Raw genomic sequence first — 25,304 nt, 5'->3', positions numbered from 1 at the left:
GACGCTCTCCGACCACGTGTACGTGGAGTTCTCCCTCTCGGCGGCCTCTCCGGAAGTGATGGCCCGTAGACGCGAGGTCGAGAGTAAGTTCCCTCGCTGGCAGTGGAGGAAGGTCGACCGAGACCTATTCCGGGCAGCGATCAATGCCGCGTTGTGGGGTGAGCAGGTCCTCACGGACGAGACTGCGAGCGTGGAGCAAATGGCTGAACGGTTCGGGGACATAATGGAGCAGGCGTGTAACGCAAGTATGCCCCGATCGCGGCTTGACCCACGCAAGAAGACTTATTGGTGGACGGAGGAAATAGCCGAACTTCGGCGCTCCTCCGTCCACGCCAGAAGGGGGTGGCTGCGGGCACGTCGCAGAGGAGACCCCCTCGGACTGGAAGAGGCCGGAGTGGGTTACCGCTCCGCCAAGCGGGCCCTCTCCGTGGCCATAAAAATAGCCAAGGCCTGGGCCTGGAAGAAGCTCCTCCAGACACTGGAGAAAGACCCGTGGGGGCGCCCCTATAGAATAGTCCTAAACAAACTCAGGCCATGGGCGCCCCCCACGACAGAGTCGATGGACCTCGAATTCTTGAGCAAGGTCGTTGATACCCTCTTCCCGGATGACTAGGGGGAGAGGGTCAACGGGGCGCCCGCTCCACCACCGGTGGAGTGGGACGAGGAGAGATTCGGGGTCACTATGGAGGAGCTCCAGTGCGCCGCCAAGAAGTTAAAGGCGGGCAAGGCGCCGGGCCCGGACGGCGTACCGGGCAAGGCCTGGACCTTGGTCACTGGGGAGCTAGCCGAGCACCTCAGGATGCTCTTCAACAAGTGTATGAGGGAGGGCCAGTTCCCCCGCAGATGGAAAAGGGCCAAGCTGATCCTCCTCCACAAGGAAGCAAAACCAATCAACCAGCCGTCGAGCTACAGGCCGATCTGTTTGCTGGACGAGGTGGGGAAGCTCTATGAGCGTGTGATAGCGACCCGCCTCGCCCAGCACTTGTCCCGGGATGGTCCCGACCTGTGTGAGGACCAGTACGGCTTCAGGGAGGGTAAGTCCACGATAGACGCGATTAATCGCATCCGGACCCTCACTGAGGCCGCGGCGGCGGAGGGCAGGGTAGTTCTGGGTGTGTCATTCGACATACGGAACGCGTTCAACACCCTGCCCTGGCCAGTAATCAGGGAGGCACTGCTCGATCACGACGTGCCTCTCTATCTGGTAGCGGTCCTGTGGGACTACTTCCGGGACCGAGGATTGGCCTACGTCGACGGCGAAGGTAGGCTAATGGTCAAACTGGTGGTGTGGGGCGTGCCCCAGGGATCAGTACTCGGTCCACCTATGTGGAATCTGGGGCACGACTCCGCACTGAGGATCCTTCTCCCCCCGGGTGTTGGCTAAACAGCTTTGCCAATGACACCTTCCTGGGGGTGGAGGGGGAAACGTGGGAGGAGGCCCAGCAAAAGGCCTATGTCGCGGTGGCGTGCATCGTGTCCGCCATAAGGAGGTTGGGTCTCCGGGTGGCACCCCAAAAACACAAGCGGTATTTTTCTACGACGGGTCAAAAAGGAGGCCACCCGGAATGTACATAAACGTGGAGGGAGTCCGTGTTCCCGTGGAAGCGAGGATGAAGCTCCTCGGCTTCTGGCTGGACGGCACCTGGGGTTTCGGCGAGCATTTCGCTCGCATCGCCCCCAGGATGCTGGCGGTTGCTAACAACCTTGCTCGGCTCATGCCGAACCTGGAGGGAGGGCGAGCGGGCATGCTCGCCGGCTCTACGCCGCGGTGGTGCAGTCCGTGGCGCTCTACGGCGCCCCGATATGGGCGTCCAGGGTGGAGAGGTCGGCTCGCATCAGGGCCCAACTTAACCGGGTCCAGCGAGTCGTGGCCCTCAGAGCGTCGCGGGCTTATTGTACGGTTTCACACGCCGCGGCAACTGTCCTGGCGGGTCTTACGCCGCTGGAGTTGGTGGCGGCCTGTCACGCGGAGGTTTACAGGCGTACTCGCCTGCTGCAGATTCCGCGGGGCCGCCAGTGGGACAAGGCCAGTAGAGCCATAAAGCTCCAGGCGGAGACGGTCATGGTTGGGAAGTGGAGAGAATATCTCGCCAACCGCACCGTAACCAAATACGGTAGGAGGACCGTCGATGCTGTCCTGCCCCATTTGGACGTATGGCTGGGTGGTCGGAGGCACGGACTCACATTCAGGGCGACACAGGTGCATGGGTGCTTCGGTAAGTACCTGTATCGCATAGGGAAGGAGGCGGACACGAGGTGTCACCACTGTGACGAGGTGTTGGACACGGGTGTCCTGAAGGGGGAGATCGGAGAGGATCTCTCCCTCCCAGCCGTTGTGGCGGCGATGGTCGAGAGGGAGGAGAAATGGCGGGCCTTCCTGTCCTATTGTGGACAGGTAATGTCCGCCAAGGAGGAGGCAGAGCGAGTTTGACGCGAGCAGTTCGTTCACAACGCCGCGAACCCGCGACCAAGATAGACAGATCGCTCCGCGCTTCTGCGCGGAACCATCGCTCGTCCCCCTGGGGCGACATTAGCTACCAAGTAGCAAGAGAGGGTCGTGCAACCCGAGATTCTCCTCCGACAGGGGGAACACTCGGGGTGGACGTTGACGGGCGATCCGGCTGGCAACGGTAGCCCGTCAAATTCTCCCACGCACAGGGAAAAGTGGCGGAGCGGGTGGTGTCCCGCGCTCCGCCACACACAGATGCTTCGCTCTAGGAGCAAAAGGGCCTAGGCCCAGGGTTAGGGAGCCAAGTCTGGCTTGGCGCTGGGGGTGTCTGGACGCTATATACCAGTTCCCGGGCATTCCCGTTTAGGCGCAGGTAGGGACACCCATGGGGTTTTAGCCGGTAGGCTACGGGCCGTGTCCTCGGGGGCGTGCGAGTTTAACGCCGATTCTCGCGTAATTTGGACGCACACCCGTAGAATCCGGCACTTCCCTCGCCTCTCTGCCAGGAGGGCAAGGGAGTTTTCCCCCTCCAACACCAGAGGGGGCTGCTGGGCCACATACCGGGCTTGCCCGGAAACCCAGCAGTTAAAGATTTCCCCATGTAAAAAAAAGGTGACACCGTATCCGAGAGCGATTACGAGCCATTAACGTCTGGCAGCGGTTCTCTGTTCGAACCTTGGGCGAATACAGCGATCTGTATCTAAAGATCGATGTCTTGTTATTGGCCGACGTGTTTGAAAATTTTCGCGATAGCTGCGTCGCGAGTTATGGACTCGATCCGGCGTATTATTACACTCTACCGGGGTTTACGTGGGACGCTATGTTGAAGCATACGCGTATCAATTTCGAACTGCTCACGGACATTGACATGGTCATGTTCATCGAACGCGGTATTCGCGGCGGCCTCAGTCAATGTTCAAACAGATACGCGCAAGCCTATAACAGGTACATGCAATCTTATGATTCATCGAAACCGTCGTCGTACCTGATGTATTTCGATATAAACAACTTGTACGGCTGGGCGATGTGTCAACCATTGCCTTATGCAGATTTTCGATGTGTCGAAGACGTCTCGAATTTCGAGTTTAGCGCGATTGCTGTGGATTCGCCCACGGGTTACATTCTCGAAGTCGATCTAGAGTATCCGCAGAATAAACACGACGCGCACGCCGACCTACCGTTCTGTCCGACGTGCGATAAACCACCCGGCAAACGGCAGGAAAAACTTCTCGCCACGCTGTACGATAAGAAGCGTCATATACTACCGCAACCTACAGCAATGCACACGCCATGGTCTTCGCGTCACAAAAATTCATCGCGTATTACAATTCGCTCAATCTCCACGGCTCCGCGATTACATCGAACTTAATACAAAATTTAGAACACTGGCCAAAAACGATTTCGAGAAAAATTTATATAAATTGATGAACAAAGCGGTTTTCGGGAAAACGATGGAGAACGTTCGAAATCACGTTGATGTAAAATTATTAACAAAGTGGAACGATAGATACGGCGCGGAGGCACTGATCTCGAAACCAAATTTTCACAGCAAGAGCGTTCTTTCGGAAAATCTGATAGCCGTTGAACTCCGAAAACTCGAGGTTAAATTTTACAAACCTATTTATGTCGGCATGTGCACATTCTCGACGTATCAAAAGTCTGTTTGTACGAATTTCATCACGAGTACATGTCTCCCCTGTATGGCGACATGTGTAGAATTATGTACACCCGATACGGACAGTCTGATATATCACGTAAAGTGCGAGGATGTGTACAAGAACATGAAACGCCATATCGCTAAATTCGACACGAGCCATTACGCGATCGACAACGTGTACGGTATCCCACTCGCCAATAAAAAAATTCCGGGCTTGATGAAAGACGAAAACAACGGTGTGATCATGACCGAATTCGTCGGACTCAGAGCGAAGATGTACGCCTTTCGAGTCGACGGTGAGAAAGATTCGAAAAAGGCTAAAGGTGTTAAGAGTAACGTTGTAGCCAGGTCGATGACGTTCGACGATTACACGAGGTGTCTGTGAGACGAAATTGAAATGACGCGACAGCAGGCTTGCATAAGGTCCGAACGACACGAGGTATACACCGTGTCCGAAACGAAAATCGCTCTGAGTCTGTACGATGACAAGCGATACATTATACCTGATTCGACTGATACGTTACCGTGGGGACATTATCGAATACCTTTGTAACGTATGTATAAAATAGTAGGTAAGCTAGGCCGGTTCTAACCATGGAGCAATGAGGGGGGGGTGAGGGGCGGGGGGAACCGCGGGCGGGGGGGAACCGCGGGGAAGGGAGAGGGGGAACCGCATGTTTCGGGCGCCGCGGGGGAGGGGGAGGGGGGAACCGCGTTTTTCGGGCGCCGCGGGGGAGGGGGAGGGGGGAACCGCGTGTTTCGGGCGCCGCGGGGGAGGGGGAGGGGGGAACCGCGTGTTTCGGGCGCCGCGGGGGAGGGGCGGGGGGTGACCGCGTTTTCCGGCGCCGCGGGGTGAGGGGATCCGCGTTTTCCGACGCCGCGGGGCGACCGCATTTCCGCCGCGCCGCGGGACGAGGGGGGATCCGCGTTTTCGCCGCGCCGCGGAGCGTTCGCGTTTTCGGGCGCCGCGGGGCGAGGGGACCCGCGTTCGCGTTTCGTCGCGCCGCGGAGTCCGCGTGACGTCACACGGCACGCTCGCATTATCTCCCCCTCGTAAATGTTTCTTTCCCGTCCCCCCCCTTCGTCTTCTCGTTCGCGCGGTGTCTCGCGCCCCCATCCCCCCGTTTGCGCGAGTCTTCTCGTTCGCGCGGTCTCTTTCTCTTGCGCGCGGTCCCTCTCGCTCCCGGCCCCCGTTTGCGCGACGAGTGCGGCACGCGCATTCACCGCGAGACACGTATGTTCATGAAAACGATATCGCACCATTAACTTTCAATGGTTTAATCTGTATAACTGCTATTGAACAGCTATTAAACAGCTAAAAACAGCTAAAAACAGCTATCAAACAGCTATCAAACAGCTATTGAACCGCCATGAAACAGCTAAAAACAGCTACCAAACAGCTCTTGAACCGCTATGAAACAGCTAAAAACAGCTAAAAACAGCTATTGAACAGCTATCAAACAGCTAAAAACAGCTAAAAACAGCTATCAAACAGCTATTGAACCGCCATGAAACAGCTAAAAACAGCTAAAAACAGCTACCAAACAGCTCTTGAGCCGCTATGAAACAACTAAAACAGCTATCAAACAGCTCTTGAACAGCTATGAAACAGCTAAAAACAGCTAAAAACAGCTATCAAACAGCTATTGAACCGCTATGAAACAGCTAAAAACAGCTATCAAACAGCTCTTGAACAGCTATCAAACAACTAAAACAGCTAAGCTATCAAACAGCTAACAGCTATCAAACAGCTAAAACAGCTATTGAACCGCTATGAAACAGCTAAAAAACAGCTATCAAACAGCTCTTGAACAGCTATCAAACAACTAAAACAGCTATCAGTATAACTGCGATCTGTATAACTGCTATTGAACCGCTATTAAACTTCTTTTAAACAACTAAAAACAGCTAAAAACAGCTAAAACATCTATATTATACTACAAAGTATGTAGGAAAAGGAAATAAAACATTTATATACATATATAGTTTATTTAAAAAAAATCATAATTTTTCTGGTGTCGCGACCACCAGTTAAATATTTTTAATACATTTTGTAATGCGCAATTCTTAACATGTTTTTCGCATCTTATAGTATTAGTAACATCTAGATTATTTAAAGATTCGATATCTTCGTAATCTGCATCCAAAGTCTCAATTTTTAGATGTTTTCTCGCTTTATTCTCAAGCAGATCCACCAGCCATTCTCGTTTCTGGCATCCCTTGACGTACACAAGAGTCGACGTCTCGTCGCCCTCTCCAAGTACGGCCGATGTAATTAGATGTTTCGCCATGCTGTAGGGCACGTTTCCGTCCTCCCATCGTAGTCCATGGTGATTCGCAATCAACCAGGAAGCGCATGATCTGTCGGATTTCGTGAGGAGACTCCATGGCATGGGACATGTAAAAATGTAATGCGCCAAAACGGTCCCGTTTCTCAGAACCGCCACCTCCTTTACGACAAATTTCATCCCGACGGTGAATCCTTGCAGATCGACAAACGTCGGTACGATCATGACGAAACGACGGAGCAATCTGTATCTTATCGCGGTACATCAGTGTCTCTTATATTGTAATATCTGCTTATATTGCAATATCTGCTGATATTGCAATTTACATGAGTTTGCGCACTACATTAGACAGCGGGCAGTATTCGATTACGCGATCATGCAAGATGAGACAATAGGCGATAGTATTTGCAGGTACATTTTCTTTACAATCAAATTCTATTCGCACATCCACGGTGGCGCTCTTGACAGATTCGTTTTGTCGCGAGCAATCGATGACAACAAAAGGTCCTTCCACCAGGAATGTATACAAGCTGCAAAGCGTATCGAAGGAATCGTATCCGTAATAAGTTTTACGAAAACGCGCATACATATCGAAAAGAACGGCGTATCGATTTTTACCAAAATCCAGATTCATGTCATCGTACGGAAAAATTCGGAGTTTAGATAAAGTTTCACGTTGGTCAAATTACAATCATCGAATACGCTAACATTTTGAGACATGATATTCTTGCGGCCGGTCTGCAGCGCAAAGATAACGTACCGCGGCTTCTCCAGCTGAGTCGCCGTTTTGACGGCCCACGAATGCTTGGTCGTGCTCTGCAACATGGGATACTCATACAGATCCCACGAACGGAAACTGACACTAAGATATCGCCCGCTTTCCAAGGCCCGTAGCATAGATAGCTTATTGACCTCGTTTAATGTAACGTGAGGCATTCGCCACTGTATTTTAAACAATTCGATTTCCGGCTCCGTCGCAGGATTTCCTACAATGCAATTGTTATCGCTACGCGCTCGTATCAAAATTAATTCGTGACGAGCGTTAACAACCACGCGTTTGTAATCTTCGCAAAAGCCCAGCAACAACTTGAGCGGTACGCAAAAGTTGAAGTATCCTTCCGGTATGCTCGATGTAACGTCCCAGCCAGCATTCCGCATGAGTTGAGAATCATTATACGATAGCGATACGTAGTTCTTGATGGTACTGGTTATGCCAACGTTTCTGTTGCGATCAATCTCCACACCGTTGAGCTCGTATCGAATTTCATCAAACATGAACGCCACGCAATTATTCGCAAGCGTTGTCACAGACTCGTCATTTTTTCTCTTTATTACCAATCGTCCTTCAACGTAGAGAAAGCTCTCGCACGGCAACGTGTATAAATCCTGCTGTTGTATGGGTATTCTTATCTCATCGTTATGTCCAAACGTTGTGTTGGCGTACGGATTGTACGTGTGTGTCTCAATCTTGACGACGCTATCGTCAAAGATCGGTTCACCTCCAATGTTTAAGATATTAGCCATTTCGTACGACGAAACCCAATGATTTCAAAAATTCAATGTTCGACGCAGTGAGTTTCTTCTTTGGCGATCGGATTGTCTTTTTGTTTCTCGTCTGTTGCACCTGCTCAGCTTCGTTCAGTACGAGCATCTCACGTTATCGCTGTCGTCTTCGTACATGCAGTCTAACGGTGATCTCTTCTCCGCGAAAATCAATCAATCGACCCGTCCTGATCCACGACGCGAAGCGTCAAGTCCGAAATGCTCCGTACGATGATCGGAAGGTAAATGATCTGTGCCGGCGTTTCCGATATCTTATATCCTGGTGGCACGCTCGGTGAAAACTCGTGTATCGTGTGCACGTACTTGTCGTTGCTGTACGCACCCGCGGTCACGTTACACTCTATGCGAAGGATGTTTACGTTGATGATATTTAGCGGAACATCCGATTCGTGCCATTGTCGCGGCTCCAGCACGCGATTCGCTGAAAATCCCAGCAGCGATCCAATGTTGTTCGGTTTTGTGAAATTATCCGATAAGCGCACTTGATCTCACTCTTCATCGTATTGTTATTAGCATGAATAATAATCAATGGGTGCGGTTCATCTTCGTTTGTCGAGACATTATTGGATTGGTCCCATAAAAGAGCGCGTTTCAGATACATGTCTATATCACGCAGTTCGTACGATCCTTCGGGAATGGTAATCTCCTTGTCGTCGTCGTCATAGTAGAATTTATTGTTCGACGAATTTACATTCGGTATCGTGTGATAGGTTTCAAAATCTGTTAGACCGAGCTCGTAATCGCCATCGCTCAAATCCACGGCGGGAAAGTAGCTTACCGCGAGGATGCTGCTCTTGCCGGTGAGCGTAAATGTCAGTGACATGTTTGAATGAATACTGAGATTAAACAGCGTAACGCCGGTCTTTAAATTGATTGTCAACCGACTGTAGAAAACGCAGACACAGTTGTCCGCAATTGCTCTGATCGTATCGCTGATAAGGTGTGCGATTGTACTCTATTACATTGTTCTCTAGATACTGCGTCAATTCTCTCGGTGGTCGAAGATTGCCAAAACTGTCGAAATATATGGCACGATCTCCCCTCTTCGCGTACGCTACCCAGTGAGTACCCGGTCCCTCAGTATTATCCAAATTCACGATACCGCTCTCGTTTCGACGTATACCGCCGATCGGTAACGAGTCGCGCATGAAAATACCTCTAAAATATGGAATGCGCATACGTTTTGCCAATTGTTGCAGTTGTACATTGGTAGTTACACCCTTGGGAATTTTTAGCGTCTCTTCGACGTTTTTTTTTTTCTCGAGACTCCCCGTCCGCGTTTGTACGGAGCGAGATAAAGTCCGTGACCTTTCATGGCGCGATTGTGACGCTGCATCTCTTCCAGCTGACGTCGCGCGGCTTTGTTATCATTCACGGCCTTTGCGACTCCCGCCGCTCCGCCGACCAACGAGCCGAGAACCCCTAATAACGGCAGGATCGGTAGGATACCGCCGCGTTTCGCTACCGGAAGTATTCGCTTGGTCTTCTTCTTTTTCTTCGTTTTCAAACCCATACCGAGTTTCGTTTTAGCCTTCATGGCCGCCCAGACGGCTGTAGCCGCAGCTCTCTCTCCGAGAGTCGAATCGTTCGCGGTGACACGTTTTCGCGCTTCCGCGGCGAGTATATTGTCTGCCACGTGTCGTTCTGCGAGATCGTTGCTACGCGAGTAGGCTATGTCGTGCTCGCGACACGCTGCGTCCAATGGATTAATACCCCAATCACCTCTTGCCAATCGTGTTTCTAAACGAGTTCCCGGTCCGCAAAATTGATAGCCGGGGATATGTAATTCGATCGGAAGCGCGTTTATCGCGCGATTCAGCAGACCTCGACCTATCTTCGGCGGCATTCGCCGCAGTTTTTTATCAACGGCGGCGGACCGTCGATGTGCGTTTGCTGACACGGCAAATTATAATGTATTAAACAGCGCCGATATTGCTGAACCTCCGAATCTGCCTTGATATGTTCGGGAAGCTTATCCCACAAATAATCTATGTGATTATAAAACTGTCGCAGTAGAATGACCTTTGGTATATACTTTAACTGCTCGGCGGTTAAATCGTAAATATCGCTGTTATCCGACACGAGCAAAAACATTTTAAAGACTGAGCATCTCAGCTCTACGCGTCTCTATAAATAGGCCAGCTTTCTCGATACTGCATTTCATTCGTTGTGGAGGGGAGGTAAAATGCGGTTCGTACGACAATCGCGGACGATCAAAGTGACAAACTTTGACGATAGGATGCCGTTAACGAAAGAGGTACGCAAACATGGAGGCATGCTACCGATTTCTATACGCGGTATCATCTGCGGTCCGTCGAATTGCGGCAAGACAAACGTCTTGATAAGCTTGCTGGAAAGTCCGCACGGTGTACGTTTCGAGAACGTGTATGTGTACTCGAAATCGTTGCAACAACCGAAATATCGATATTTGGAGAATATACTAACACCGATAGAAGAGATTGGCTACTTTACGTTCTCGAATAACAGTGACGTCATTCCGCCGAGCGAGGCGCTCCCGAATTCTATTTTTATCTTTGATGACGTGGCGTGCGACAAGCAGGATACGATAAGAGAATACTTTGCAATGGGCCGGCACGCGGACGTTGACTCTTTCTATCTTTGTCAGACGTATGCGAAGATACCGAAGCATCTTATACGCGACAACGCGAATTTATTGATTCTGTTTAAACAGGATGGTACCAATCTGAAACACATATACAACGATCACGTAAACACAGATATGTCTTATGATGATTTCAGTAAATTGTGTCATACGTGTTGGCAACAAAAGTACGGATTCGTGGTGATAGACAAGGACAGCGCGATTTCGAATGGTCGATACAGAAAAGGATTTAACGACTTTGCGATACCGAAACGTGGTTAGTTGTTGTCGACGCGTCGATTGAACAACGTTAGCGCAACATGGACAGCAGCGAGGAGATTAGAGAGCGCGAGAGGATAGCAAATCAAATTGCGAAAACGAGCAATTCGATTCGCAAAAAATATCACGCCTTGAAAACTGGTAAAGTGGAGGAAGATATCGCGTTGGAGAGACACTTTAAGCCCATCATCGAGCCTCTAAGGCAGATTGCCGAAAACACCGTTGCTGGCAAAGAATCTGACGTGTCAAAGATTGAAAATGAAACGGCGTGGGAAGACGAAGAGCCGAAGCTCAAACGACAACGACCAAACGCCTCGTTTAACGACTCTGTAATGGCTTCAACTCCGGTTACGTTGAAACGATCGATAAATGTGCCATCTAATTTGAGCGAAATAACAAAAATTTTTAAACCGCGTAAACCGAAACGATCGAAAAGTCCATTGAATGAACCACCGATAACCTCTGCACCTTCCGTACAACCCACAGTGCTCGCAAACGAAGATGTTTTCGAAACCTCGAATGACCCACTCGTGACGTCCGTTCGACAGCAGTTGCAAACATCTGAGGGTCAAGAAACGTTGCGAGATCAATTGGGTCCATTGAGCCAAAAGTATGTCGGGGCAGTTCTGAGCGGCGATCAAGAAAGCGGTATGGACATCGCGTACGGTGTTAAATTCACCAACGATGGAATGATGCTCGGTAATAAACGTTTTGACGTGAACTACGCGGACAAGATAATTATCGACGGCATACGATACAATGGCACACGCGGTCTTTTCGAATTAATCTTTAAGAAATATCCCGATCATGATATCTACACAGAGGACGATATGCAAACATACAAGAGCATTCTGTTGATGACGAGTGCTCATAAACGCAATTATGATGCTCACGCTCAAATAAAGGGCAACGGGGGATACAAGTACACACATATAATCGGGCCGTTGATTTCGGGTAAAAAAGCTGGAAAAGGTATACCGCGTGCCATGACAGGCAACAAGATCGACCATATAATGTGCATCGTCGATTTCGGGTAAAAAAGCTGGAAAAGGTATACCGCGTGCCATGACATTAAACGACAACAAGATCGATTATGTTCATTGGGACGATCCCAACGAGCTTGTAGATCGTCTCAGATTGCTCGAAGCTTCGCGCCTAGCGGGTCACACCGGTCACGATAACGAAATCCTGTCGATTATCGAGGAACTTCGCGAGGCTGGACTTATTATAAATTAAGTGGCGCGACACGAGTCATTCAATCAACATCGAAATGCCGATCAACAAGTTTGGTATATCGCTCGGAAGAGGCGGTGCGGAACCGTACTATCAATGGAGAGGATTAATCAGAAATTACGTGCGCGATAACGCTCTTTGCATGGTCGCCACCGACTTTGACGCGAAATCGCGCAAGATTCGACGGATAGCGCCGCCTGTAGATGATGGCGATGCAGCCAATAAACGTTACGTGCAGCAGAGCGTGCAAATTTTGAAAGATCGACAGGATGAAATGGAGAGAAAGATGGTCGCATTCCAGAATAACGTGCAAATTACCCTAAACGAACTTCAAAAGATGATTCATGATGTAATTGCGAATCATCGCGAATAGATAAGAACGTACATCTGATATCTGCGTCAGTTGCGCGTCATCGTCATGGCTGGTAAGAAGCAATCAACTGAGAAACGGAGGCTTGTGGAAGAATTACACGCTCCTGCGAGAAGAAATTTTTCTCGAAGACGCGTCATAGTGCGCGGATACGATGACCTGTGGCAGGCGGATGTGGTCGAGATGCGCCCATACACGCGATTTAACAGAGGCTACCACTACATACTCACCGTTATCGACGTGCTGAGCAAGCACGCATGGGCCGTACCGCTCAAGACCAAGAGCGGACCCGAGGTTACTGCGGCGATCGCGAAAATAATTCGAGACGGCGGAAGATGCCCGAAAAATCTGCAGACTGACAAGGGAAAAGAATTTTACAACGCAAACGTGCAGAAACTCTTGAAGAAACATAATATCAATCACTATTCGACATATTCCGTAATGAAGGCATCGGTCGTCGAACGATTCAATCGCACGCTCAAGAACGGCATGTGGAAAATGTTTACGCGCAATGGAAATTACAAATGGATCGACTCGCTGCCGGGTCTCGTATCGGATTACAACGCGCAAAAGCATCGAACTATCGGCATGCGACCCATCGATGTTACCCCCGCGATCGCCGACAAGCTCCTAACAACGGTGTACAGCCACGTAAAGATCGCTGCTCCCGCGCGATTCAAAGTGGGCGATTCGGTACGCGTGAGTAAATTCAAGACAATCTTCGAAAAAGGATACACGCCAAATTGGACCACGGAGGTGTTTAGAATCGTCAAAGTGCAGAAAACTAATCCTGTGACGTATCTGTTGGAAGATTCCTGCGGAAAACCCGTCGCCGGCGGCTTCTACGAATACGAGTTACATCGCGTTGCTAATCCCGACGTGTATCTCGTTGAAAAAGTTTTGCGCAAAAGAGGGGATGAGGTTTATGTAAAGTGGTTAGGATTTGATAATTCACACAATTCATGGATACACAAGAATAATGTATTGTAAAAATTTATTACAGTATAAAAATATACATATATACATATGATTCGAGTCATTTATTTTCCTAAATATCTAAATGTAATTACAATATATTTACAGCGGTATTGACAATATATTTACAATGGTATTTACAATATATTTACAATGGTATTTTATAATGTCCCCATGGCAGCGTTTCGGTAGAACCGGGTATAATGTATCGCTTATCATCGTACGGACTTAGAGCTATTTTTGTTTCGGACACGGTGTATACCTCGTGTTTTTTGGATCTTATGCAGGTTTGCTGTCGCGTCATTTCAATTTCGTCGCGCAGACACCGCGTGTAATCGTCGAACGTTATCGACCTGGCTACGACGTTACTCTTAACACCTTTAGCTTTTTTCGTATCTTTCTTACCGTCCACTCGCAAGGCGTACATCTTTGCTCTAAGCCCGACGAATTCGGTCATTATCGCACCGTTATTTTCGTCTTTCATTAAGCCCGGAACTTTTTTATTGACGAGTGGGATACCATACGTATTATCAATCGCGTAATCGCTAGTGTCAAATCTATGAATGTGGCGCTTCATGATATCATACACATCGTCGCACTCGATGTGATAAATGAGACTGTCAGTATCGGTGTACGTGACTTTACACTTGTCGCGATACAACGGTAACATGTACTCGTGATGAAATTCGTACAAACATGTCTTGGATATATCGAGGATGCACATACCCACATAGATTGGTTTGTCGAACTTCACCTCGAGTTTTCGCATTTCTATTGCTACTAAATTCTCCGAAAAGACGCTTCGGCTATGAAAATTTGGTTTCGCAATCATAGCCTCCGCGCCGTATCTACCCTCCCAATGAGTCACGAGTCGCACGTCAACGTGATTGCGCACATTCTCCATGGTTTTGCCAAACACGGCATTGTTCATCAATTTGTATAAATTTTTCTCGAAATCATTGTTGGCCAACGTTCTAAATTTCGTATTGAGGTCTATATAATCGCGAAGCCATGGAGATTGCGCGAATTTCAGTATACGGTGAATTTTTGATATACGGAGACCGTGACGAGTACACTGCTGCAGGTTGCGATAATGTATTACATAACGTTTCTTATCGTATAATGTTGCGAGGAGCTTGTCCTGCCGCTTGCCGGGTGGTTTATCGCGCGTCGGACAGAACGGTAGGTCAGTGTGCGCGTCGTGAAGATGTTGCGGATACTCCAAGTCGACTTCGAGAATGTAGCCTATCGAGGAATCCAACGCGACATCCATAACATTAAAATCGGTTACGTCGTCGACCCATTTAAAATCTGCGTATGGCAATGGTTGACTCATTGCCCAGCCGTATAAGTTATTTACATCAAAATACATGAGGTACGACGACGGTTTCGATGGATCGTACGACTGCATGTACTTGTTGTGGGCCAGCGCGTATCTGTTTGAACATTGACTCAAACCGCCGCGTATACCGCGTTCGATAAACATGACCATGTCAATGTCGGTGAGCAATTCGAAATTGATGTGTGTATGCTTCAACATAGCATCCCACGTAAAACCCGGTAGAGTATAATAATACGCCGGATCGAGTCCATAACTCGCGACGCAACTATCGCGAAAATTTTCAAAGATATCGGCCAACAGCAAGACATCGGTCTTGAGATATAAATCGCTGTAATCACCGAGCGTTCGAATGGAGAACCGCTGCCAGACGTCGACGGCGTGCGCGTAATCGCTCTCGGATACGGTGTCACCTGTCAATGAACTGTAAAACGAGTCGCGCGGTGGTAAACACAAGTCCTCCAATTTTTCGACGCAGTCAATGTATTCATATGGAAATACGCCTTTTCGTGTCAGCAAATTAAAATTTTCTGCGGATAATTCACAAAATTCGCGTTGCAATATTCGCAGTTTATCCTTGCTGAGATAAGATGCCAATTTGTCGAGACTAGCGTGAGAAACTTGTACGAATCGATAAATCGCAATTTGACGCACGTTTTCTTATCTTTATCTTCGGTGCTTTGAACGTTTTTTGTAAACGAAATATATTTTTTTTTGTGATCGGGAGTAAATCTACATGTCCTTCGTATGCTGTTGCTATTTCAGTTATAATAAAATGTGCATCGTATCCCGATAAATTATGAAACACTATGGGAATGCAATGCGAATCTTTATAATTTAAGTTACAATTCGAATGCGCGGGACCTCTGTATCGACCGGTCAGGTGACAATGGTCGCGTACTCGCACGTCGTCTGGCTCGAACGGTTCTTCGCACACGTGACAGTGCGTTGCGCTGTTAAACTTTTCCCACTCGTCTCGCGTGAAATCTGCCATGGGTACATTAGTGGACAATATAGTTTTTACGTCGTGAGCTAAACGTCTTAGCTCCTCGGCGAACCACGCGACGCAATCCTTATCGCGACGAAACCGATACATAGATAACGACTCGTCGTACGAGCAACGCACGTAGTACCCTATGCTAAACACGCGATGATGCTGATATGTGTACCTGGACGTTTCCGGATCCGCTTCCATCTTCTCCAGGGTACACTCCAGGTCGGCGTATACGACAAACGGAACTCGTTCCTTCCTGTTGTGATTTTTAAAGGCCAACCACTTGTCGTTATCGCTCGGTAACTTGATCGCGCAGTCATTCATCTCCTGACAGTCGACGGTGTGGGCAGCCAATTTCTCGTTGGAGCTGAAGTAGTGCAAACATCTGCAAATAAAATAAACGCAAATATTATAAATTTTTTATACACAAAATATTCTATATATTATTAAAAGAACTATAGGTACTTACCGATCGCAAAAGTATTTCCTGTGCTCTTTTTTACTGATTTGCGAGCTCACGAGGCGGGATAGGTTCTTGATCCACGCAAAATGTCCCACGTTGTCGTTATGCACGTACAGCAGATTTACGTGTCTGTCCATCTTTCGGTCAGTAACACGTATTGGCAAGATAACAAGTTTCTTGTTTTTTTTCTCGATGCTGTACACGTTGATGGGGATGTTGTTGTGATTTTCAAATTTTTTAATTTGATCCAACGTCATTGGAAACTCAATGTCCGTAAGATCTAGCACCGACGTGTAATGAGGATACGACGATTCCAGATCTGCGTGTCTCTCGGCTGGATGTAGAGCAGCCACCACTGACCATGCGAAACATGCATTGTCCATTGATCGCACGTTTATCACCGCCTTCTTCTTTTTAATTTCTTGCGGTATTTCCACAAAACACCCCGCGTGCAACGGATTGTATTTGTTCACGTTTACCATTAAATTGAGTATACGCGACAACGCCCATCCGCTATCACGTTCCTGGAATTCCTCCAGCTTTGCTAAGGTAGGCTCGATGACGTGTCTTTTGTACCACTCGTGCAGATCGGACTCACGAAAGAGTTCATAGTTTCTCGTTGCGATACTTTTATTTGCGCGTTTGTCACCCGCAACAAATTCACCATTAAATACTGTGTTAATTTTTACATTGCCATGTCGTTGCATGACGTTCCGCACACGATCGAGTACAATGTCTCCCGCATCTTTGAGAAATTGACGAGGGTCGATGTGTTTGGAATTTATCACCGCACCAGTCAATATACGGCTTTCAAAAGCCGTATCTATCTCGCGCCATCTGAGTCCTGTCTCACTCGCACTGTATCCAGCACCCACATGTATGAAACGTTGACGTACCGAGTCTTTCAAACCTTCGAGTCTTGCGATACAAGCGACCAATGACTGTTTGAGACCGATCGATGACTGATCGATTGATAATCGTGGCCGTTTAATTCGGCTTTGTTCTTCCAACGATTCGATAAACTCGTTGCATCGTTGCTCCCACGCGGCAAAGTTTTCCCTCGAATTTAACAGGGTCGATTGCTCCAACAACTCCTGCTCCATGTTATTACACGATCCTCTTGCTAACGCCATTTGTTGCACTCACGACTTCCAGTTTTCGACTATTGAGCGTATCCCCTAGATTCGTCATTTTATATTCTACTAATGATGCATCGTTTGCTTATCATATCTAATTTTATCTCAGCAGCCGTACATCGGCGCTATTTGCAAAATTTGCAGTTTTGCACGTGTTCGATGAAATCATTGCGAGACACGTACGTTCACGAAAACGCGCCATTGACTTTTGGTGATTTGATCTGTATCAATGCAGCAGCCGTACATCGGCGCTATTTGCAGTTTTGCATGTGTTCGATGAAATCATCGCGAGACATGTCGCGACATGTTCTTCAAAACAATAACGCTCCATTGAATTATGCGAAATTGCAAATTTTGCAGTTTTGCACGTGTTCGATAAAATCATCGCGAGACACGTCGCGACATGTTCTTCAAAACAATAACGCTCCATTAACTTATGCGAAATTGCAAAATTTGCAGTTTTGCACGTGTTCGATGAAATCATCGCGAGACACGTATGCTCTTGAAAAGAAATTATATTTGATGCCCGATGAGGTGATCTCATCACGAATGTTCTTGACAGAGATATTACATTTAACGTATATGTGGATTGTGGTGGCGGTCACCATGCAGCAGCCGTGCATTGGCGCTATTTTTGCAAGATTTGCAGTTTTGGGTATGTATAAATGGTCTACGTGGATTCTAGAGCGCAGTCGAGAGTTCGATACGGTTCGAGTACGTCGCAAACAGCCTCCAGATACGATGAACACTCACGGTGCAAACTACTACGTTCCGATTCAGGACGAAATGTGTGGGAAACAGCACAATGAGTATGTACCGATAATTTTCATATATACTTGTGCAAAAAAAACTTTTATAAACATATAATTGTATTTTTTCAGTTTTGATAAACCCCGCTACACGCCACGTATTTTGGGAAGAAGATTTGCCTTGACATCAACAGCGTATAAATTTTTGGATGTTGGAATCAACGCGGGACCTATGTCCGCTGTGGATATACTTATTGGCGATAATCGAGGCAATCGGATAATTCTGCTACATGCAACGTGGGTGACATTCATCGAAAAACGTGCAGATATACAGCGACTCGTGCAGTCATCGGCACCATCATCGCTAACGTTTCGAGATCTGGAGCTTGTTAAAATACGTGACGCAGATATTGTAAAATTGACGTCGTGCGGCACCAGCTTGTACATGAAACCGTCAACTGTACTCTTCCTGTTCGAACTAGAACATTGTGTCGAGAATGTGTATTTTCAACTATGTCAAAATGTTCACGGCGTAAGTGAAAAATTCAAACAGTTTGTAACAATTTTACGTCAAAATTGTATCACCGATAAATGTAACGCAATTACAATCTTGCGTGACGTTTATGATAAAAATTCGATTATTGATTGCGAATTATTAGCCTACGCTTTGGATACTATTGTGTATAATGCGCTACATGATAAATAAATGCATATAATATGGTTAAAAAGTTTTTCCTTTTCATTTACCGTTCATCCCATTTCCTGTCATAAAGCTGTCTTCGTTTATCGTTTACTTAAATGTAATATTAAAAATTAAATATCGCGAAGATCTGAACGATTAAATATCGCGGGCGGGAAAAGGAAAACGTGAGTGAGGGAGCGAGAACGCAAACGGGGGCCGGGAGCGAGAGGGACCGCGCGCGAGAGAAAGAGACCGCGCAAACGAGAAGACTCGCGCAAACGGGGGGACGGGGGCGCGAGACACCGCGCGAACGAGAAGACGAATGGGGGGGGGGACGGGAAAGAAACATCTACGAGGGGGAGATAACGCGAGCGTGCCGTGTGACGTCACGCGGACTCCGCGGCGCGGCGAAACGCGAACGGGGGTCCCCTCGCCCCGCGGCGCCGGAAAACGCGAACGCTCCGCGACGCGGCGAAAACGCGGATCCCCCCTCGCCCCGCGGCGCGGCGGAAACGCGGTCGCCCCGCGGCGCCGGAAAACGCGGACCCCCTCACCCCGCGGCGCCGGAAAACGCGGTTTTCCCTCACCACGCGGCGCCCGAAACACGCGGTTTCCCCCCCTCCCCCACGGCGCCCGAAACACGCGGTTCCCCCCTCCCCCTCCCCCGAGGCGCCCGAAACACGCGGTTCCCCCCTCCCCCTCCCCCGCGGCGCCCGAAACACGCGGTTCCCCCCTCCCCCTCCGTTCCCCCCGCCCGCAGTTCCCCCCCGCCCCTCACCCCCCTCATTGCTCCATGGTTAGAACCGGCCTAGCTTACCTACTTAAAATGTATAAAATGTAATAGTATAACGTATGTATAACGTATGTATAACGTATGTATAGTATGTATAGTATAACGTATGTAGTAGTATATGTATGTAATAGTATAACGTATGTATGTCGTACGTATGTATAGTATAACGTATGTAATAGTATATGTATGTAACGTATGTATGTCGTATAATGTATGAATGTATGAATATATGAATGTATGTAGCATAACGTAACGTATTGTATTATATTACAGTATTGAAAAGAATATTAATAAATAAATATATTGCACACACATGTGTGTATTTCACATACTTTATTTGTATTTCATATTTCAAACACTTTACATATGTATTACATATTGCACTCAGAGAAAAAATTTGTATCAGCAACTAAAAATAAATTTGTACCAGTAACTAGAAATTTGTGGACAAATAGCGCCTCAACTATGTATTATAAAGTTGTGATAACAACAATAAATATGTTATATAAACTAAAAAAATATAGTAATACTTGTAATTGTTGCGTTGGATAAACTACAAAAAAATAGTCGCATTAACGAAAAATATATTGTGTATGTAAAAAGTATGTTGTATTAACATGAATAATATTGTAGTGATATCAACTAGTTTTTGAAATATAAAGGAAACATATTTTTTGTAGTAAAAAGAACATAATTTTTAGAGTTGTATGAACAATAACTTCTTATTTGTTTTAATAATATTTATTTCGTTATACAATCATATTATATGTAGTAACTAATACAATAAACTTTTAGTATTATAAACAATGTTTGATACCAGTAATATTACTTTTTAATTTCTCGTTTCTGACGTCACATCTCATGAGATGTCAGGAAGAGCCCAGGAGCCTTAAATCTAAACTTAAAAGCTATATACATTATACATGTAGCATAAAATATATAAGATTTAAAAGTTGGATACATGAAAGAATCTATAGGTAAAAATTTGCACGTATACGACTTACTAATATTAAATTTTTATATGAAAAATATAGCCTTTATAACTAATATTTAGATTATATTGTATTGACACACTCAACGATATGTCATAAATGATATGTGAAGCACATTAAAAAAACATATATTAAGAAAGAATCAATTAAAATATCGAATTCAATATTAAAACATGTGATTATCATATGCAATATTAATACAATATTAATGCAATACAACATACCGTTCGAAAATACAACGCTATTTCGCAGTTCAAAAATTAGTGATTCGTATAATATAAACTCATAATCTTCCATATCTTTTAATCGATAACTTTGCAAATGATTATCTTTCTCCACGCATTTTAGAATCTTTACAATAAAAGCACAATTAGAAGTAGTGCTATTATTATTTTTTTGAAAGATATTGGTTACAAGGCCATATACTGGCAAATTATCGGCAGAAAGTTTAATAATAGTGTCGACATCGTATTTAATATTTCCAATAATAACATTTTTTATTTGATAATAATCATTTCAAACAACATGTGAAAAGTTTATAATAGGACGTTCATCAGTATATTCTAATTTGTTATAAGTGATAGGTATTTCAAAAATTTTATGATCTAGAAATAGTGTACTCATATGCAGTTGATGTTTAGTAGCCATAGTTAAAGGCAAATTGATTCTATTATTTGACATTAATGCACTTTGTTTCAATGGCCGATGTTTAGCTTCGAAACGCATTGCCCATATATGAATTAAAGGACCTGCAATTTTCATTATATAAGCATAATGAATCATAAAATGGTGTTTTGGTTTCAAAGTGTCTTTAAAAAGTTTGACATAAATATATGATGTTTTTCAAGTAAATTAATATCATCATTGTTAATAGTCGATTGTAGCACAATCGTAACTATCTGTCTTAATAATATATATATATTCCAACAGATGTTTCTTCGTGGAACGAGATCACCGAAAATTAAACATGCATTTAAAATAAAACACTTCATTTCCGCAGCCGACATTTTTATATACTTGTTTTCTAATTGTAAATCTGTTATGAGTGGAGGTTTATTATCGTTATCCGGATATTTAAAAATTTTAATTTAAAATTAAGAGCTTCTAAAGTAAACAATTTTTCAATACAAATTAATTGATGTAAAATATGTCCCATGTCATAATTGCAGACACCTTCAAACAAATCGTGCATTATGTCAACACAAAAATTGTCTGTAACATGGAAATCAAGAATATCGTTCCAAACACTTTTTACTTTAATTCCCGTTTTTTATACATTATTTTGTATAACGTCAAAATTATAATTTTCCTTATTGCGCAATAAACAATTATTTTGATTACATTGCGTCCTCGATATATTTTTCGTGACAGAATCTACAAAAAATGTCTGAATTGAAGCTTGTCGTAAAACCAAGAATCGAATTTAATCCTAAGTTATCACCAATTATTAAAGTAAATTTGAATAAAATAGTAATTAATTTCCCATTAATATTAATTTCGATTCCTTCAGTTGCTAAACTATTTAATTGTTTAATGACATGTCCGTATATAAGTTCAGCTCTGTACTCCTGTACATCATTGGAATGAACAATTTGAACAAGGAATATAGTGTCAAGCTTCGATCGAATTTCTGGTGGTAAACACGGCAAGGAAATGTACATTCCAGACATTTTGTAGAGAGTTGCATGTGGTGAGCCCAAAGGATTACCACATTCAAAATCATCTTCATATAAAAACAGAGGCAAAGTAATTTCGCTTGATTTCGAAGTTTTTGATTTCCAAAATTCAGTTTGCATAATATTAGATATACTTTTTTTCTGAATCTAATTTTGTTAAGTAATCAATAGTTTTTGTAAAAATGTTAGGTATTTCAAAAAATGTTTTTAAAATAAGTGCTATAGAAATGACAGATCCACAATTTTTTACATATTTTATTGCGTTTATATTTAATTCTTTTCGATAACCATACGTAATAGTTTCAGAGTCTATGAGACAATTACGTTTACGTAATTCTGCGAAACATTTATGCTCTGTATTTAGTTGTAAAAAGCTTGATTGAAGATCATTGATTCGTGTTTGAAATTCATCTAAAGCGGATTCATCAATATGTTTTATAACAAATTCTTTTAATGAATTTAGGAACTCACTATTTAAAACTTCTTGAAATAAAGTTATTATTTTTTCAGCTTGAATACGGCTCAATTTAATATCGCCATAAAGAGTTGCTGCAATCTTCAATGTGTTTTCAAAAAATGACGATTTTTCGACATTTTTAGTTAAGTTAGATAAGATATATTTATAAATCGTAATAAAATCATCTGACTCTTTCAACTCACAATTGTCATAATTGGTATTTGCATTATAATTACAAGTATCTACTGATGCATTATAATTACAAGTATCAACTGATACATTTACATTATAATTACAAGTATCTGCTGATATATTTGCATTATAATTACAAGTATCTACTGATACATCAATATTTCTAGATAATTTATTATTACATTTTCTGTAATGATTACGAAGAGAACTCCAATTATTGAACGTCCTATTGCATAAACTTCCAGCACAGGCATAAGTAACAGTTTTTTTTATTATGGAAATAACGCATATGATAGTGCATTAATTTTCCCGCTAGTAACTTTGAACATTCAGTACAACGAGCTTCCATTGTATTAATAGTAAATAAAACAAAATAATTCTATATCTTTTTATTTTAACAAAACTCTAAAAGTTAAGAAAATAGGAAATTATTCACTGTTATGTGTATCTGAAAGTTCAAAAGAGCATGAAGTTTCTAATGATTGTACAGCTGTCGAAAATTCGCATTTGGTATTTTCGCAACTTATATTTTCTAAAGAATCTCTCACCCATTTGACGCTTTAATAATGTCTTTTTACTTTTTTGAATTCATTTTCTTCTTCAATATATATCCAAACTGCTTCACATGAGACGGGATATGCAGCATTCAAAACATAAAAAGATTTCCAACAAAAAGCTACGGCACTAGTAACATCTTGAAATTGATATTTCTCTCTCTCTCTCTCTCTCTCTCTCTCTCTCTCTCTCTCTCTCTCTCTCTCTCTCTCTCATCATTGATTATAACATTTATAACATAAGCAGCTTCAACTTTTTGTACAGATAATACCACAATCACGAAAGGCTGCAATGTTAATTTATAATCGCTCATCAATTTTCGATGTGTAGAAAGTACTTTTTCAATGTCAGTTATCACCTATACACAAAAAATAGAATTTAAAAAATTAAGTAACATTATGACAGTAGAATAAAATGATAAACCTTACATTTATCCAAGTAATAAATCCATCAGATTGTTCTTTATAAGATAGTTTCCATTGCTTTTTTGGTAAACCTGTTTTTTTCAGTACTGGTTTGAATAAATATAGAAAAACTTGCCAGGCTAGTAGATCTGGTGATACTTTATCTTTATCTAAATCTTTTAACAAATTTGATCCTGCTGGTTGTTTGGTTGCCAACTGGAATATTTTTGGATGCAAAGCTGGCCACTTTTCTTGTAAAGCATTAATGTGTGCTATGTTTAGTAATTGAAAATCTAATTGAATCAATAATATTCTTAACGGTGGACGCAACTGTGGATATCTGTTAAAATACTCTGCAATATTATTTCCACAAGTATTCTTGCGATAGACGAAAGTTTTTTCCCATAAAAATGAAATTTTCTTGTAATCATCTAAAGACGTATTAGCCAATTCAGAAACAAATAACTCGGATTCCTTCTCAATTTGCTTTTCTATATTTTTAGCTTCTTCTTGTTCAAAATCTTTTACTGCTGCTTTTATTTTCCTAATTGCATTCGTATAATGGTAATATAACTTTCCTGAAGCTGATCTGCCGTTTTTAGAAGGTGCGTACCATTTTTCAACGTCTTCCTTACACCATATACTTATTATTTTATGAGCCCAAAATAGAAACTGTTGTCTAGAAATTCTACAATATATTAATGCGTTATTATTAAAGTATTTATTTCTATATATTTTGACTTGTTTTTGTTTTAAAATACTTTACTTTAATTTATTTTCTTTATTCAAAAGATGATCAATTATAATTTTTGCCAAATCAGTAGAATTATTCAGAAGAGATGATTGCTTTAATAAGTATTTTTCTTGTACTGATTGCTTCAGCAGTACTCGTAAGCACTAAAAAAAGTATTTAATAATTATTTGTCACATTTCGGTAAAGTAATATTATACATATAAAAATAAAATACGGATTTACCGTTCCAGATGCTTTTAAATAGGAAGGAAGTTCACTTGTAATTTTAGAATGAAGTTCACTTGTGATTTTAGAATTACATTCATCTGTTATCTACAAAAAGAAAAATGTAATATAAAATTAAAAACATGTTAAGAAAAACTATATACTTATGTAACGATGCGCCCCGAAACGCATCATTCCCGGCGAGCATCAGCCGGATGCCGCCCGGCCGAACGTCCGCCGGGCGAGACAAGGCACGTTGTGCCCTTTTTTAATCTAATCATTTTGCGTAGCAGTCCGCGAACGGACTTAGCACGGCAACCGACTCGGAGCGCCGAGCGGTGCCGAAAACGGCCGAGAGCCACCGAACGCGATCGCGGCGTCGGGACGCTGCACTTCCCGAACGCTCCGCCGCTTTATCCCGGCGCGCGCGATCGCCGTCGCGTATACCCCCGCCACGCCGACACACCATCGCGGGCGTATATAAACCGAGCAACGTTG

General features: G+C 44.2%; 4 protein-coding genes and 1 long non-coding RNA gene across 5 annotated transcripts in view; 3 read left to right on the top strand and 2 right to left on the bottom strand.

The window, feature by feature from the left end:
• The window catches only part of LOC139811721 (uncharacterized), a 398,927-nt gene that overhangs the window by 242,161 nt on the left and 131,462 nt on the right, over positions 1-25,304 (top strand). The window lies entirely within an intron of this gene.
• LOC139811774 (uncharacterized) lies at positions 9,807-13,464 on the top strand. The gene is made up of 2 exons (XM_071776159.1): positions 9,807-11,810; positions 11,890-13,464. Exons 1-2 carry the CDS (start codon positions 10,880-10,882, stop codon positions 12,072-12,074), a joined length of 1,116 nt encoding a protein of 371 aa, XP_071632260.1. The 5' UTR covers positions 9,807-10,879; the 3' UTR covers positions 12,075-13,464.
• LOC139811772 (uncharacterized) lies at positions 13,550-15,361 on the bottom strand. The gene has a single exon (XM_071776157.1). The coding sequence runs from the start codon at positions 14,954-14,956 to the stop codon at positions 13,565-13,567; it is 1,392 nt and encodes a 463-aa protein (XP_071632258.1). The 5' UTR covers positions 14,957-15,361; the 3' UTR covers positions 13,550-13,564.
• On the bottom strand, positions 16,073-18,243 carry LOC139811460 (uncharacterized). The gene has a single exon (XM_071775745.1). It carries the CDS (start codon positions 17,343-17,345, stop codon positions 16,215-16,217), a length of 1,131 nt encoding a protein of 376 aa, XP_071631846.1. The 5' UTR covers positions 17,346-18,243; the 3' UTR covers positions 16,073-16,214.
• Positions 18,219-19,410, top strand: LOC139811410 (uncharacterized; the record flags this gene model as incomplete). Its single annotated transcript, XM_071775703.1, has 1 exon — positions 18,219-19,410. A coding segment is annotated over one exon (585 nt), but the record flags the coding sequence as incomplete, so codon positions are not given.

This window comes from Temnothorax longispinosus, chromosome 4, assembly GCF_030848805.1.
Source record: "Temnothorax longispinosus isolate EJ_2023e chromosome 4, Tlon_JGU_v1, whole genome shotgun sequence".
Lineage (NCBI taxonomy): Eukaryota > Metazoa > Arthropoda > Insecta > Hymenoptera > Formicidae > Temnothorax > Temnothorax longispinosus.
This window is presented reverse-complemented; position numbering and strand designations above follow the sequence as displayed.

Coding starts and splice junctions, on each gene's coding strand:
- LOC139811460 (XM_071775745.1), bottom strand. CDS start 17,345: ATGGCGTTAGCAAGAGGATCGTGTAATAACATGGAGCAGGAGTTGTTG.
- LOC139811772 (XM_071776157.1), bottom strand. CDS start 14,956: ATGTTGAAGCATACACACATCAATTTCGAATTGCTCACCGACATTGAC.
- LOC139811774 (XM_071776159.1), top strand. CDS start 10,880: ATGGACAGCAGCGAGGAGATTAGAGAGCGCGAGAGGATAGCAAATCAA. Junction 11,811..11,889: donor GGGTAAAAAAGCTGGAAAAG/GTATACCGCGTG, acceptor AAGCTGGAAAAG/GTATACCGCGTGCCATGACA.